This window comes from Hyperolius riggenbachi, chromosome 9 (genome assembly GCF_040937935.1).
Source record: "Hyperolius riggenbachi isolate aHypRig1 chromosome 9, aHypRig1.pri, whole genome shotgun sequence".
Taxonomy (NCBI): domain Eukaryota; kingdom Metazoa; phylum Chordata; class Amphibia; order Anura; family Hyperoliidae; genus Hyperolius; species Hyperolius riggenbachi.
In genome coordinates this window covers 173691611-173706132 of record NC_090654.1, presented here as the reverse complement: position 1 = coordinate 173706132, position 14522 = coordinate 173691611, and the positions used below count along the sequence as shown (strand labels likewise).

The following is a 14522-nucleotide window of genomic DNA, read 5'->3' as shown; positions in this document are numbered from 1 at the left end:
TAAAAATCAATTTCCACTTACCTGGGGCTTCCTCCAGCCCGTGGCAGGCAGGAGTTGCCCTCGCCGCCGCTCCGCAGGCTCCCGGTGGTCTCCGGTGGCCGACCCGACCTGTCCAGGCCGGCTGCCAGGTCGGGCTCTTCTGCGCTCCAAGGCCCGGAACTTCTGCGTCCCACGCCGGCGCGCTGACGTCAGCGGACGTCCTCCGGGCTCTACTGCGCATGCGCAGTAGAGCCCGGAGGACGTCCGATGACGTCAGCGCGCCGGCGTGGGACGCAGAAGTTCCGGGCCTTGGAGCACAGAAGAGCCCGACCTGGCAGCCGGCCTGGCCAGGTCGGGTCGGCCACCGGGAGCCTGCGGAGCGGCGGCGAGGGCACCTCCTGCCTGCCACGGGCTGGAGGAAGCCCCAGGTAAGTGGAAATTGATTTTTATTTTTTACCCACCCTCCCTGAACCTTCCCTTTAATATTCTTAATTAACCATTAATACTTACCTGTCCCTTTAAATAAATGATCCCTCGCAATAGCCTCGGAAATGTTCTATCAGTTACAATGTAACAAAGTTATTACAATGTAACAACTTTGTTACATTGTAACTACGCCGCACCCGACGTCACTCGCCGCTCAGCCAACGCATACACTTACGCGTCCGTGTAGGACGCTAAGTCCCCGCCGGCTCCCGCCGTCCACCTTATATAGCTCAGAGCTCTCTAAGCATCTTTGTATTTGGGCTCCAAGGAGCCCCATTGGTCCTTAGCAGACCAATGGGGTTCCTTCTGATTTAAAGGAACCCCATTGGTCTGCTAAGGACCAATGGGGCTCCTTGGAGCCCAAATACAAAGATGCTTAGAGAGCTCTGAGCTATATAGCTCAGAGCTCTGTCGGGTCCGTGCAGGACGCTAAGTTCCGCCGGCTCCTGCTGCCCTCCCCGCCTCTCCCACATGTCACCCACATGTGGGTGACAGATGTGGGCGGGGTGGACGGCGGGAGCCGGCGGGGACTTAGCGTCCTGCACGGACGCGTAAGTGTATGCGGCGGCTGAGCAGCGAGTGACGTCGGGTGCGGCGTAGTTACAATGTAACAAAGTTGTTAAATTGTAATAACTTTGTTACATTGTAACTGATAGAACATTTCCGAGGCTATTGCGAGGGATCATTTATTTAAAGGGACAGGTAAGTATTAATGGTTAATTAAGAATATTAAAGGACTTTTTTCGTGGTTATGTTTTTTGTTCAATTAAAATACTTTTTCTAAGTGTTTGTGTGTTTATTTACTTTTAACTCTTAAAGGAAATGGGTAAGAGGTACAAGTACCCCTATACTCATTTCTCCTGGGAGGGGGGGTGGGCATCTGGGGGACCCCTTTTTAAAGGGGACTCCCAGATGCAACCATGAACCCTCCCCCCCCCAGGAAATCGCGGCCTCCACCTCCACCGCCCATCGGAGGTGGAGAAGAGGCTCTTGTCCTTGGATTGGACAAGGGCTCGGAGGGGGAGGGGAAAGCTTGGCTGCCCCTACCCTTCCGAGACCCCCCAATCCATGGACCATGCGGGCTGGTATAGTTAGGGTGCAGAGCCCCACGCGGCCGGTGCTCTGCATTCTGGCTATCCCAGCCTGCATGGAGGACAAGGGGTTAAAGAGGTCTGGGAGGGGGGACCCCACGTCGTTTTTTTTTTATTTTTCCCACACTCAGAATGAAGTAAGTAAAACTCTTCCCACTTGGGGGAATCTATGAAAATAATACACTATTGTTACCTGTGCAAAAAAAACTGACATTTTCCGCATTTAAAAGACATTTTTGCCCTTGAAACTTAAAAATCGATTTTCTCAAAAACTATAAGGTCTTTTTGAAAAAAAAAATTTTTCTCTTATTCCTTCTGATCTCCTTAATATATTCTCCAAATTTGAGGCTCTCAGCAATTAAGGGGGCTTTGCTATAAACCCTTAAAGTCGGCGGCTACCTAACATTGATCCATGCGTCAACTTTTCCGCTTGGGAGCATTGCCTTACGCATTAATTGCTAGTAGGAAATTATGCGTAAGGCAAAAACGTAACAACCTGCATTAAGGTATTCTTACGCGTAATTGCATAAGGGCCATGCGTAATTACAGACATGAACCGTAGATAAATGTCTACGCCGTAAGCGTAATTCCGTAATGCGTAATAGCGTAAAATTACGCGTAATGATCCGTAAGCGTAGATTTTTCCATTACGACCAGCACTGCCGCAAGGTGATAGTGCTATCCACCATGCCAACCAAATGCAAAATATATTTATATATATATATATATATATATATATATATATATATATATATATAATATATATATTGCATAGATTTCCTGGGGGGGGGGGGGTTCATGGTGGCATCTGGGAGTCCCCTTTAAAAAGGGGTCCCCCAGATGCCCACCCCCCCCCCCCCCCCTCCCAGGAGAAATGAGTATAGGGGTACTAAAAGTAAATAAACACACAAACACTTAGAAAAAGTATTTTAATTGAACAAAAAACATAACCACGAAAAAAGTCCTTTATTATTCTTAATTAACCATTAATACTTACCTGTCCCTTTAAATAAATGATCCCTCGCAATAGCCTCGGAAATGTTCTATCAGTTACAATGTAACAAAGTTATTACAATGTAACAACTTTGTTACATTGTAACTACGCCGCACCCGACGTCACTCGCCGCTCAGCTGCCGCATACACTTACGCGTCCGTGCAGGACGCTAAGTCCCCGCCGGCTCCCGCCATCCACCCCGCCCACATCTGTCACCCACATGTGGGTGACATGTGGGTGAGGCGGGGAGGGCAGCGGGAGCCGGCGGAACTTAACGTCCTGCACGGACCCGACAGAGCTCTGAGCTATATAGCTCAGAGCTCTCTAAGCATCTTTGTATTTGGGCTCCAAGGAGCCCCATTGGTCCTTAGCAGACCAATGGGGTTCCTTCTGATTTAAAGGAACCCCATTGGTCTGCTAAGGACCAATGGGGCTCCTTGGAGCCCAAATACAAAGATGCTTAGAGAGCTCTGAGCTATATAGCTCAGAGCTCTGTCGGTCCGTGCAGGACGCTAAGTTCCGCCGGCTCCCGCTGCCCTCCCCGCCTCTCCCACATGTCACCCACATGTGGGTGACAGATGTGGGCGGGGTGGACGGCGGGAGCCGGCGGGGACTTAGCGTCCTGCACGGACGCGGAAGTGTATGCGGCGGCTGAGCGGCGAGTGACGTCGGGTGCGGCGTAGTTACAATGTAACAAAGTTGTTAAATTGTAATAACTTTGTTACATTGTAACTGATAGAACATTTCCGAGGCTATTGCGAGGGATCATTTATTTAAAGGGACAGGTAAGTATTAATGGTTAATTAAGAATATTAAAGGACTTTTTTCGTGGTTATGTTTTTTGTTCAATTAAAATACTTTTTCTAAGTGTTTGTGTGTTTATTTACTTTTAACTCTTAAAGGAAATGGGTAAGAGGTACAAGTACCCCTATACTCATTTCTCCTGGGAGGGGGGGTGGGCATCTGGGGGACCCCTTTTTAAAGGGGACTCCCAGATGCCACCATGAACCCCCCCCAGGAAATCGCGGCCTCCACCTCCACCGCCCATCGGAGGTGGAGAAGAGCCCCTTGTCCTTGGATTGGACAAGGGCTCGGAGGGGGAGGGGAAAGCTTGGCTGCCCCTCCCCTTCCGAGACCCCCCAATCCATGGACCATGTGGGCTGGTATAGTTAGGGTGCCGAGCCCCACGCGGGCCGGTGCTCCGCATTCTGGCTATCCCAGCCTGCATGGGGGACAAGGGGTTAAAGAGGTCTGGGAGGGGGGACCCCACGTCGTTTTTTTTTATATTTCCCACACTCAGAACGAAGTAAGTAAAACTCTTCCCACTTGGGGGAATCTATGAAAATAATACACTATTGTTACCTGTGCAAAAAAAACTGACATTTTCCGCATTTAAAAGACATTTTTGCCCTTGAAACTTAAAAATCGATTTTCTCAAAAACTATAAGGTCTTTTTGAAAAAAAATAATTTCCTCTTATTCCCACTGATCCCCTTAATATACCCTGGGAATTTGGTGTTCCTAAATTTTAAGCAGGCTTTGCTATTAACCGTTAAAGTCAGCGGGTTTTTAAATGTATATATTTTTCCTTTGAAACTTTAACATCGATTTTCTCAAAAACTATAAGGTCTTTTTGAAAAAAAAAAATTTCCTCTTATTCCTTCTGATCTCCTTAATATATTCTCCAAATTTGAGGCCCTTAGCACTTAAGGGGGCTTTGCTATTAACCCTTAAAGTCGGCGGCTTTTTTATATTATACGGGAGCGTAATATTACGCGATTACGGCAGACTGTGTAATTTCAATAGGAGTTTACTGTCTTACGCGTAATTTGTTAGGCGTAATAACGTAACCTACGGTCTACGCGTAATTAATTACGTGTAATACCGTAACCTTACACGTAATGCTTACGGTGCATTTGTAGTGAATTACGATGCGTAATTACGCTAATGCGTAATTTCGGCCCAGCACTGCCTTGCGGTACTTGGGTCCTAGCTTTAATCAAAGCTAAGCCAGCAGACATTGACCAATTTAACAATTTTGAGAAACCAGATATGAGTTTTTGTAAATACCTTTCATGCTTGAGGAGAGGTCATGGTGCTATTATGGGTGGATTTGATATGCTAAGGAGTTGAGTTTCGGGATGTGCGATCCATTTGTCCTCCATAAGCCTAACTTGGAATAGAGCTTATGTTATTCCATATCTATAAATGCATGTTCTGTGGTTCAAACTGTGTGCTTACTGTCTTTCCTTTCTGTTTATATTTGCAGTTAAAAACTTTTTCCGTGTAGGCTACAAGAATGGTCCACATACACAGTCTCATTCTCTGCAAGCAAATGACACTTTCAACAAACAGCAGTGGCTTAATTGTATCCGGCAGGCCAAAGAGACTGTTCTTTGTTCTGGAGGAGATGGTATGTTTCATTCAGAAGGACAATTATTAATATCTACAGAGGGATGCAGTAGTACTCAGCAATCCTCAAGGTTTGAACAAATGGACCAGTCAGACAGTATCTCAGATTGCAGTATGGACACAAGTGAGGTCAGCATGGACTGTGAACAGATGGAGCAGACAGACTGTAGCATACACAAACAGTTTGAAAGTGATGTTTGACAAGTCCTGGAATTGAACTACCTGTTACCTGTACAGTATTTGCATTCCATCATTGGAACAGTTGGTGAAGCACTTTTAAAACCTTCTTGAAAAGGGTGTCATCATGTCTTGATTTGTCTTGAATTATCCACGGACATCAGTGCTGTAGCAACCAGCCTTGACTGCAAGCTGCGACTAGATCCACCCTTACACTTTGCTATGTTGTGCATTGGGATAGATAATATGTACTCAAACAATTCCACCAGCATGCTGGTGAGAAGGGGGCTTTCAAACTACTGTCAATATGTGTATACAAATACAAAACAAATATATGTTTACTGTAAAAAACAAACAAAAAAAACTATTTTTTTTCCTTTGGCTTAACACTGTGTCTTGATCCTGCTATTTAAAGAAACAAAACTTGATAAGAGACAAAGAAGAAATTATTTTTATAGTAATGGCACAAAGGTTTCTGTGAGTAACTTACTTTTATTCCAGTGGCCACTAGACTTACCATCCCACCTCCACCTCAGCCCACCCTGAACATCACATAACTGATAGTGCTTATTACTTAAAAATATCCTAAATATCCTTATTTTGAAAGCTGCTCTTGTGTCTTCCTGATTCTCTTTCCAGTACAGGTGTAAAACTAAAGGCCGTGGCCCGGTTCTGGCCCGCCTCACCATTTTGTTCGGCACACAAAAGCTTAAATGCACATGATTGTCTCAAAGAAGTTCTCTGCTAAGTTAAAGCATACGCTGTCCATAAACTACAATGATCTTTGATTTTGTGACCCTTGACACGATGTCCTACCGCTAGAGAGCAGTGTTTCTACTTCCGCATTTCACAGCTGTTTTTTCAACAAATGGAGATTAGAAATATCAAGAACTAATGCCAAAATGTCCAAGAAATGAAAAGTTGATACCAAAGGTAGACAATGTAATGAATGGTTCACAAAGCAAATATAGTGTATGTTTGTGCTTTGTGAAAACAAACCATGTATGCATGTGTTATCAGGCAGTGTTGGTGGTGAAGGTGTACAATATAGCCTGACATTTTGACACCAAAGATGGAGCTAAGTATGCTAAATATACCCTTCAAGAAAAACATCAAATTGTCCAAGAATTAAAAGGCAGACTATAATCACCGCAGAAAATGTTTATTAAAGCTACAGCCAAAAATGATGCAGAAGTTTAAACTAGCTTTATAGTGTCTGAAGAAAACCTCCGAGCTTCAAGGTGTTTTTCAGAGTGTGCTTTTTTGCAACAGTGCATGCTGAAAGTTGCAGGGATAATCTGAAATGGCAGGTTGTCCCTGCAACTTGTTTGACCCATTGAACATGACACCCCTGCTGTACTGGCTCCCCATACCGCGCCACACTTTTAGAGACTTTAATGCAATCTTCTTAAGCTGTCAATCTAAAAACTATTGCCAAAGAATCTAAAGCAATCATTTGAAACATGTAACATGATTAATTCAGTTCGATCAAAAGTTTTCAGTTCAGTGGAACAAAAAACATTTGCATGAAAACAGTCACAAAAATCTGACGGTCTGTTTAATTCTATCTAGATTGTTCCAGTGATTCAAAAATTCAACTAAATCATCATAGTTGACGTATACAGTATGTGGTCATTATTATAATTATATAGCTGGCTTTGATAGAGGGTCTATCCCTGGCTGCCATTTTTAAACTTACCGCTGGGAGGGGGCATGGCCTTGACAGCTACAGACTGCAGCAGGGAGCATGAAAGTCCATGTCACAGGAAGAGGCTGGGCTGTGGTCACATAATGATTTTTTAATAATATTAAAACTCTTAAAGGGAATCTGAAGTGAAAATAACTTATGATATAATTAATTGTATGTGTAGTACAGCTAAGAAATAGAACATTAGCAGCACATATATGAGTCGCATATTGTTTCCAGTACAGGAAGCGTTAAGAAACTTCTCTTGTTATCCGTGCAAAATAGCTTCTCTGAGCTCTTTGACTAATTTAGTCAGAGCAATGCTACTTTCTGAAGCACTTGTACATCAAAGAAACAATGAAAGACAACTTCACATACATTTTACCTCATAGAAGTTCAAAGGCTCATTAGTTCTACAGTACTTTGTTTCATAATTTGTAGTTTGTAAACTGCAAATATTAGAGAATGATGCAATGTTATTAAAACGAAATAACTGAAAATAAAAACGACTCTTTTCTTTGCTACTAATGTTCTATTAATCATCTATACTACACATACATTTTATTTTTATTACAAGTTTTTTTTTTCACTTCAGTGTCACTTTAACATTTCTTAGATGTTTGGGGAGGGAGGATCGTTGAATGGTGCTTTAAATTGTAATTGTAAGGTATCAGTTTAGTACAACACCAACACATGTAATAATGTAATATTTATGTGTAAGCATAGGGGATAGTTACTAACGCTTAGTGTAAAATATCTCAACTTCTTATTGTGTTTGAATGGGAACATACACATAGGTGTACCCTGCTGTATATCCTATTGCAAGCTAATGTATTGCACTTCTACTATCACATGAACGGCTAGAAAATTTGAACATGTGGATATTTAGCTGTTGAAAAGGTGCAAGGTCAGTATAATCCAGATTTTTCCATTCCAAAGTGAAGCAATCACATGTTTTATATTTATATATATATATATATATATATATATATATATATATATATATATATATATATATATATACAGTGGGATGCGAAAGTTTGAGCAACGTTGTTTATCGTCATGATATTCCTGTATAAATCGTTGGTTGTTACGATAAAAAACGTCAGTTAAATATATCATATAGGAGACACACACAGTGATATTTAAGAAGTGAAATTAAGTTTATTGGATTCACAGAAAGTGCGCAATAATTGTATAAATAAAATTAGGCAGGTGCATAAATTTGGGCACTGTTGTCATTTTATTGATTCCAAATCCTTTAGAACTAATTATTGGAACTCAAATTGGCTTGGTAAGCTCAGTGACCCCTGACCTACATACACAGGTGAATCCAATTATAAGAGAGTATTTAAGGGGGTCAATTGTATGTTTCCCTCCTTTTTTAAATTTCTCTGAAGAGTAGCAACATGGGGGTCTCAAAAACACTCTCAAATGACCTGAAGACAAAGATTGTTCGCCATCACGGTTTAGGAGAAGGGTACAGAAACATATTGAGGAACATATTGAGGAAATGGAAGACCACAGGCTCAGTTCAAGTTAAGGCTCGAAGTGGCAGACCAAGAAAAATCTCGGATAAACAGAAGCGATGAATGGTGAGAACAGTTAGAGTAAACCCACAGACCAGCACCAAAGACCTACAACATCATCTTGCTGCAGATGGAGTCACTGTGCATCGTTCAATCATTCGGAACACTTAACACAAGGAGATGCTGTAAGCAGAGGAAGCCTTTTCTCTGCCCACAGCACAAACAGAGCCGCTTGAGGTATGCTAAAGCACATTTGGACAAGCCAGCTTCATTTTGGAATAATGTGCTGTGGACTGATTAAACTAAAATTGAGTTATTTGGGCATAACAAGGGGCGTTATGCATGGAGGAAAAACAAAACAGCATTTCAACAAAAACACCTGCTACCTTCAGTAAAATATGGTGGTGGTTTCATCATGTTGTGGGGCTGTGTGGCCAGTGCAGAGACTGGAAATCTTGTCAAAGTTGAGGGACGCATGGATTCCATTCAGTATCAGCAGAATCTGGAGTCCAATGTCCAGGAATCAGTGACAAAGCTGAAGCTGCGCCGGGGCTGGATCTTTCAAGCAGACAATGACCCTAAACACTGCTCAAAATCCACTAAGGCATTCATGCAGAGGAACAAGTACAACGTTCTGGAATAGCCATATCAGTCCCCAGACCTGAATGTACTGTAATTGAAGATCTGTGGTGTGAGTTAAAGAGAGCTGTCAATGCTTGGAAGCCATCAAACCTGAATGAACTAGAGATGTTTTGTATAGAGGTATGGTCCAAAATACCTTCAACCAGAATCTTGACTCTCATTGGAACCTACAGGAAGCGTTTAGAGGCTGTAATTTCTGAAAAAGAAGGATCTACTAAATATTGATTTCATTACTTTTTTGTGGTGCCCAAATTTATGCACCTGCCTAATTTTGTTTAAACAATTATTGTGCACTTTCTGTAAATCCAATAAACTTCATTTCACTTCTTAAATATCACTGTGTGTGTCTCCTATATGATATATTTAACTGACATTGTTTTTATCATAACAACCAACGGTTTATACAGGAAAATCATGACGATTAACAACATTGACCAAACTTTTGCATCCCCCACTGGATGTATATATATATATATATATATATATATATATATATATATATATATATATATATATATATATATATACACACAGTATATAGTATATAATATATACAGTACAGGCCAAAAGTTTGGACACACCTTCTCATTCAAAGAGTTTTCTTTATTTTCATGACTATGAACATCGTAGATTCACACTGAAGGCATCCAAACTATGAATTAACACATGTGGAAGTATAGTACATAACCAAAAAGTGTGAAACAACTGAAAATATGTCATATTCTAGGTTCTTCTAAGTAGCCACCTTTTGCCTTGATTACTGCTTTGCACACTCTTGGCATTCTCTTGATGAGCTTCAAGAGGTAGTCACCTGAAATGGCCTGATTACTGCCACACCTGTTTCAATCAAGAAATCACTTAAATAGGAGCTATCTGACACAGAGAAGTAGACCAAAAGCACCTCAAAAGCTAGACATCATGCCAAGATCCAAAGAAATTCAGGAACAAATGAAAACAAAAGTAATTGAGATCTATCAGTCTGGTAATGGTTATAAAGCCATTTCTAAAGCTTTGGGACTCCAGCGAACCACAGTGAGAGCCATTATTCACAAATGGCAAAAACATGGAACAGTGATGAACCTTCCCAGGAGTGGCCGGCCGGCCGACCAAAATTACCCCAAGAGCGCAGAGAAAACTCATCCGAGAGACAACAAAAGACCCCAGAACAGCATCTAAAGAACTGCAGGCCTCACTTGCCTCAATTAAGGTCAGTGTTCACAACTCCACCATAAGAAAGAGACTGGGCAAAAACAGCCTGCATGGCAGATATCCAAGGCGCAAACCACTTTTAAGCAAAAAGAACATTAAGGCTCATCTCAGTTTTTCTAAAAAACATCTCAATGATTGCCAAGACTTTTGGGAAAATACCTTGTGGACCGACGAGACAAAAGTTGAACTTTTTGGAAGGGGCGTGTCCCGTTACATCTGGCGTAGAAGTAACACAGCATTTCAGCAAAAGAACATCATACCAACAGTAAAATATGGTGGTGGTAGTGTGATGGTCTGGGGTTGTTTTGCTGCTTCAGGACCTGGAAGGCTTGCTGTGATAGATGGAACCATGAATTCTACTGTCTACCAAAATATCCTGAAGGAGAATGTCCGGCCATCTGTTCGTCAACTCAAGCTGAAGAGATCTTGGGTGCTGCAGCAGGACAATGACCCAAAACACACCAGCAAATCCACCTCTTAATGGCTGAAGAAAAACAAAATGAAGACTTTGGAGTGGCCTAGTCAAAGTCCTGACCTGAATCCTATTGAGATGTTGTGGCATGACCTTAAAAAGGTGGTTCATGCTAGAAAACCCTCAAATAAAGCTGAATTACAACAATTCTGCAAAGATGAGTGGGCCAAAATTCCTCCAGAGCGCTGTAAAAGACTTGTTGCAAGTTATAGCAAACACTTGATTGCAGTTATTGCTGCTAAGGGTGGCCCAACCAGTTATTAGGTTCAAGGGGCAATTTCTTTTTCACACAGGGCCATGTAGGTTTTGAGTTTTTTTTCTCACTAAATAATAAAAACCATCATTTAAAACTGCATTTTGTGTTCAATTATGTTATCTTTGACTAATAGTTAACGGTTTTTGATGAGCAGAAACATTTAAGTGTGACAAACATGCAAAAGAACAAGAAATCAGGAAGGGGCAAACCACCACTACCACCACTACACTATATATATATATACTATTAAACTTCACGTAAGAGCTTAGTTGGGTATACTGAAAATGTTCTATTTAAAACAGCAAAATGTAGGAAGCCAGTGAAAGTCTAGCATCAAAACATGCTCAAATTTATATTGTTTTGGGGGGAATTATGTAACAGTGTACCTATTCTTATGTGAGCTTTTTCAATGTTTCCCTTTTGTCAAACTAAAATTCATTTTTTTTTCAACAATATATTTGTTCACAGAGGAACAGGACGATTCTATAGTGAAAGGGGTTTGATTGGAAATTCTTCTAGCCGCATGGAATACTATAGTCATGACATTAGTATAGTTGTCCTCTGCAGTTTAGTTTGGCCTTTTACTAGTGTCACCTCACTGGCTATATTTTGTCAGAAGTGTAGAGACACCTTTTTATTTTAGCAATATTTTCCTTCTGACGTGTGACCTTTGACCCTTGGGTTGAGTCAGGTAAAAAGGGTTCCGGAGATTTGGGTGCAACAGACGCCGCTATAGGCATTATTGTGAATTACGGCTATAGTGGTGCTCAGTCAGTAATTTGGGTGCCGTCAAAAGACTGTGCCAAAATTTCGATGAAAACAGCGTAATTCGTCTGTCAGCCATAGCTGGAAGCTGAGTTGTATCTTACCCCGACCCAATGCAGCCTGGAGGGGGAATAGTAATTAACACCGCCGGGATTTTTGCAGGAGCAAGGTGAGACTTTTTTGGCTTTACACTGCGCCCAAATTTCCCAGTGTCTTAATTACATGTATACCCTTAGGTAACCTCTGCACTATAGTTTATTTTTTATACCATAAAGTATGGGGCTCTCTCACATATTTGCCAGTCTCTTTTCAATAGTACACCGTGCAGATAAGCTGATGCTGTTGGTAAAAATAAGGTGAAATTTGATATGGTATTAAGAAAGACCTAACAATAATGCTTACATATGAATGGAATACTCGCTACATAATACACCTATGAAGTATTTGAATTTGATTGGTTTTTGGTAGTTGCTCTTTTTTTGTTATACTTGTTTTATTTTCAAAAATACTGATTTCACTGTATTACAATTTGTCCACATTTTGACAATGTTACAAATATCCAACCAGTAGAAAATAGTGCAACAGAGGTAAACTGCGAACGTGGAAGAGTCTTGGTCAGAATCTTATTTAAGTGAAAACATGAATAAATCAGATAAGTCCTAAGAAGGCAAAAGTCTTAGCTCATAGGAGAGCGTTTTCAGATGTGATGTTGATTGTAGTTTAAGTCTTCGCTGTGGAGGATAGAGAGTATCACATTGCCAACACGAGGGGTTGGATGCAGATTAAATTGTGTAAGAGTCACAACTTGAGAGAGGAAAGAAGAGAAAAGAAGAAAAGACAATTGTATCTACATAGAAGTCTATAGAAAAGTGGGGCCACTCTGATACTACTCTGACCTATGCTTCATAGAGGAATTGTATGGGTGTTACCAAGGGCCTGGGCTGTGTATCGTCTAAGGTGGATGGTAAGTAGGAGAGGAATAGGGCCATGAATCCCAAATTTTGTGGAAATTTAATTCCGTATCTCTCAGTGATGCTGTGAGTTGTTCCATATTTTTTGTCCAGTTAATTTTATGAATGACTTCTGATATATCAGGGGGTGATAATTTTTTCCAATTGGACGCAATAGTTAGTCTAGTAGCAGTTAGTATGTGGGTAATTAGACGGTTGGAGTGTTTGGGAACTTTTTTCAAAGGTTTGCCCAGGATCATATACACAGGATCTAAGGGAACTGTAATATCCATTGATGTTTTGATTAGATCCCGAACTGTGGACCATAGATTGGAGATCAGGGGGCAGAACCAGAAAATATGTTCTGTGGTTCCTTTATTATTGCACCCTCTCCAGCAAAGGTCCGAAGAGCCTGGGTAGATCTTTGCTAATTTGGCTGGTGTTAGATACCAATGGAAGAGGATCTTGTAGATATTTTCTCGGATCTGAATACATTGAGATGAATGTCTAGCATTGGTCCATATCTCAGACCAGTCTTCTAGGGGAATGGGGGTTGAGAGGGAACTAGCCCATTTATGCATATAGATGTGATCAGGTGACCATGTTCCTGATTTTGTATTTGATAGTTGCTCTTTAACCGAGACAGCATTTAGATACTTTAGGCATCCAGTTTAACTGTTTCTCTATAATTTGTACTGATACTGACATTATTAAAATTAGCTTTGGTGAATAAGACTTTTGTATATGAAATTTAGGAACCAGTGAAGGTAATCTAAAGAATCCAATAACTTGACCACCCTCAGAGTCCAACTAAAAACCTTTGAAACCAGAGCTTTCGGTCATGTTGCCCCTACTCTTTAGAAAGCCTTGCCAAACTTAATCAAGACAGCTCCAACCCTGGACAAAAAAAAGATCACATAACTGTTTTCCCCTGTACACATTGCTATGTACTGATCTGGGACAAGCGTGCTTTGGGTCCTCAGGGTGAAAAGTGCTTTACAAATGTTTTGTTGTTGTTGTAGTAAAACAGAATCTAGTTAATCTAGTAAATGTTCCATAATCCTCTAAGATGCCAGAAATAGTACAGATAAGCAATTGATTGATTGATCGATTGATCGATTGTATGCAGAAACTTTGACAACAGCAATAAGTTGAAGATCCTTTGGCCTACTGAAAGGGGCCTGATATTTTGGTGCTATTCTGATGCATTATGCATATACAGGTAAAGTATCTTAAAACTGAACTTATAATGAAACATTTACAACATGCAGTAATGACATGGCCCCCTTCTCTTTCCTATTCGCTTTTGTGTCTTGTACACATGAAAAATAAGAGGACCCACTGTGTTATGTATGCACAAAGCCACAACACCAAAAAGTAGTGCTATCGCCTAATGTTAAATCATGATCAAACAGAGTAAGACCAGATACAACAATGTTTATTTCTTTACAAATGATTTGCTTTAAAGAGGAACTGAAATGTCCTAAAAAAATGAGTTTCACTTACCTGGGGCTTCCGCCAGCCCCCTGTAGCCGACCTGTGCCCACGCCGTGTCATACCGATCCTCTGTTCCCCCGCCGTGGCTCACTTTTCTTCTCGTAGTGGAAGCCGACTTCTAAGTCGACATCTACTGCGCTCTGGCTGCGCGTATCCTCGTACGCATTCCCACATGCAATATTCTCCCGGCAACGGGTCTGTGAACGAGGTTGCACGTGGCCAGGGTCGCGCAAGCACAGTGGACACCGCCTGCAAGAAGTGAAAGTGAGCCGTGGTGGGGGAACGGAAGATCGGTATGTCATGTCGCGGGCACAGGTTGGCTACAGGGGGTTGGCAGAAGCCCCAGGTAAGTGAAACTCATTTTTTTAGGACATTT

The 14522-nt window shown here is 41.5% G+C and overlaps 1 protein-coding gene across 5 annotated transcripts in view; it reads left to right on the top strand.

Moving 5' to 3' along the window:
• Positions 1 to 7803, top strand: part of ARHGEF3 (Rho guanine nucleotide exchange factor 3) — a 679117-nt gene extending 671314 nt beyond the window's left edge. For 4 of the 5 annotated variants that reach the window (XM_068253700.1, XM_068253704.1, XM_068253703.1 and 1 more), the window contains one exon: positions 4820 to 7803. In XM_068253700.1, the coding sequence (XP_068109801.1) occupies positions 4820 to 5163 (344 nt within the window). In that variant the 3' untranslated portion in view covers positions 5164 to 7803. The remainder of the gene's footprint in view (positions 1 to 4819) is intronic. The other variant, XM_068253702.1, reaches the window with a different exon arrangement.
• Positions 7804 to 14522: the final 6719 nt, after the last annotated feature.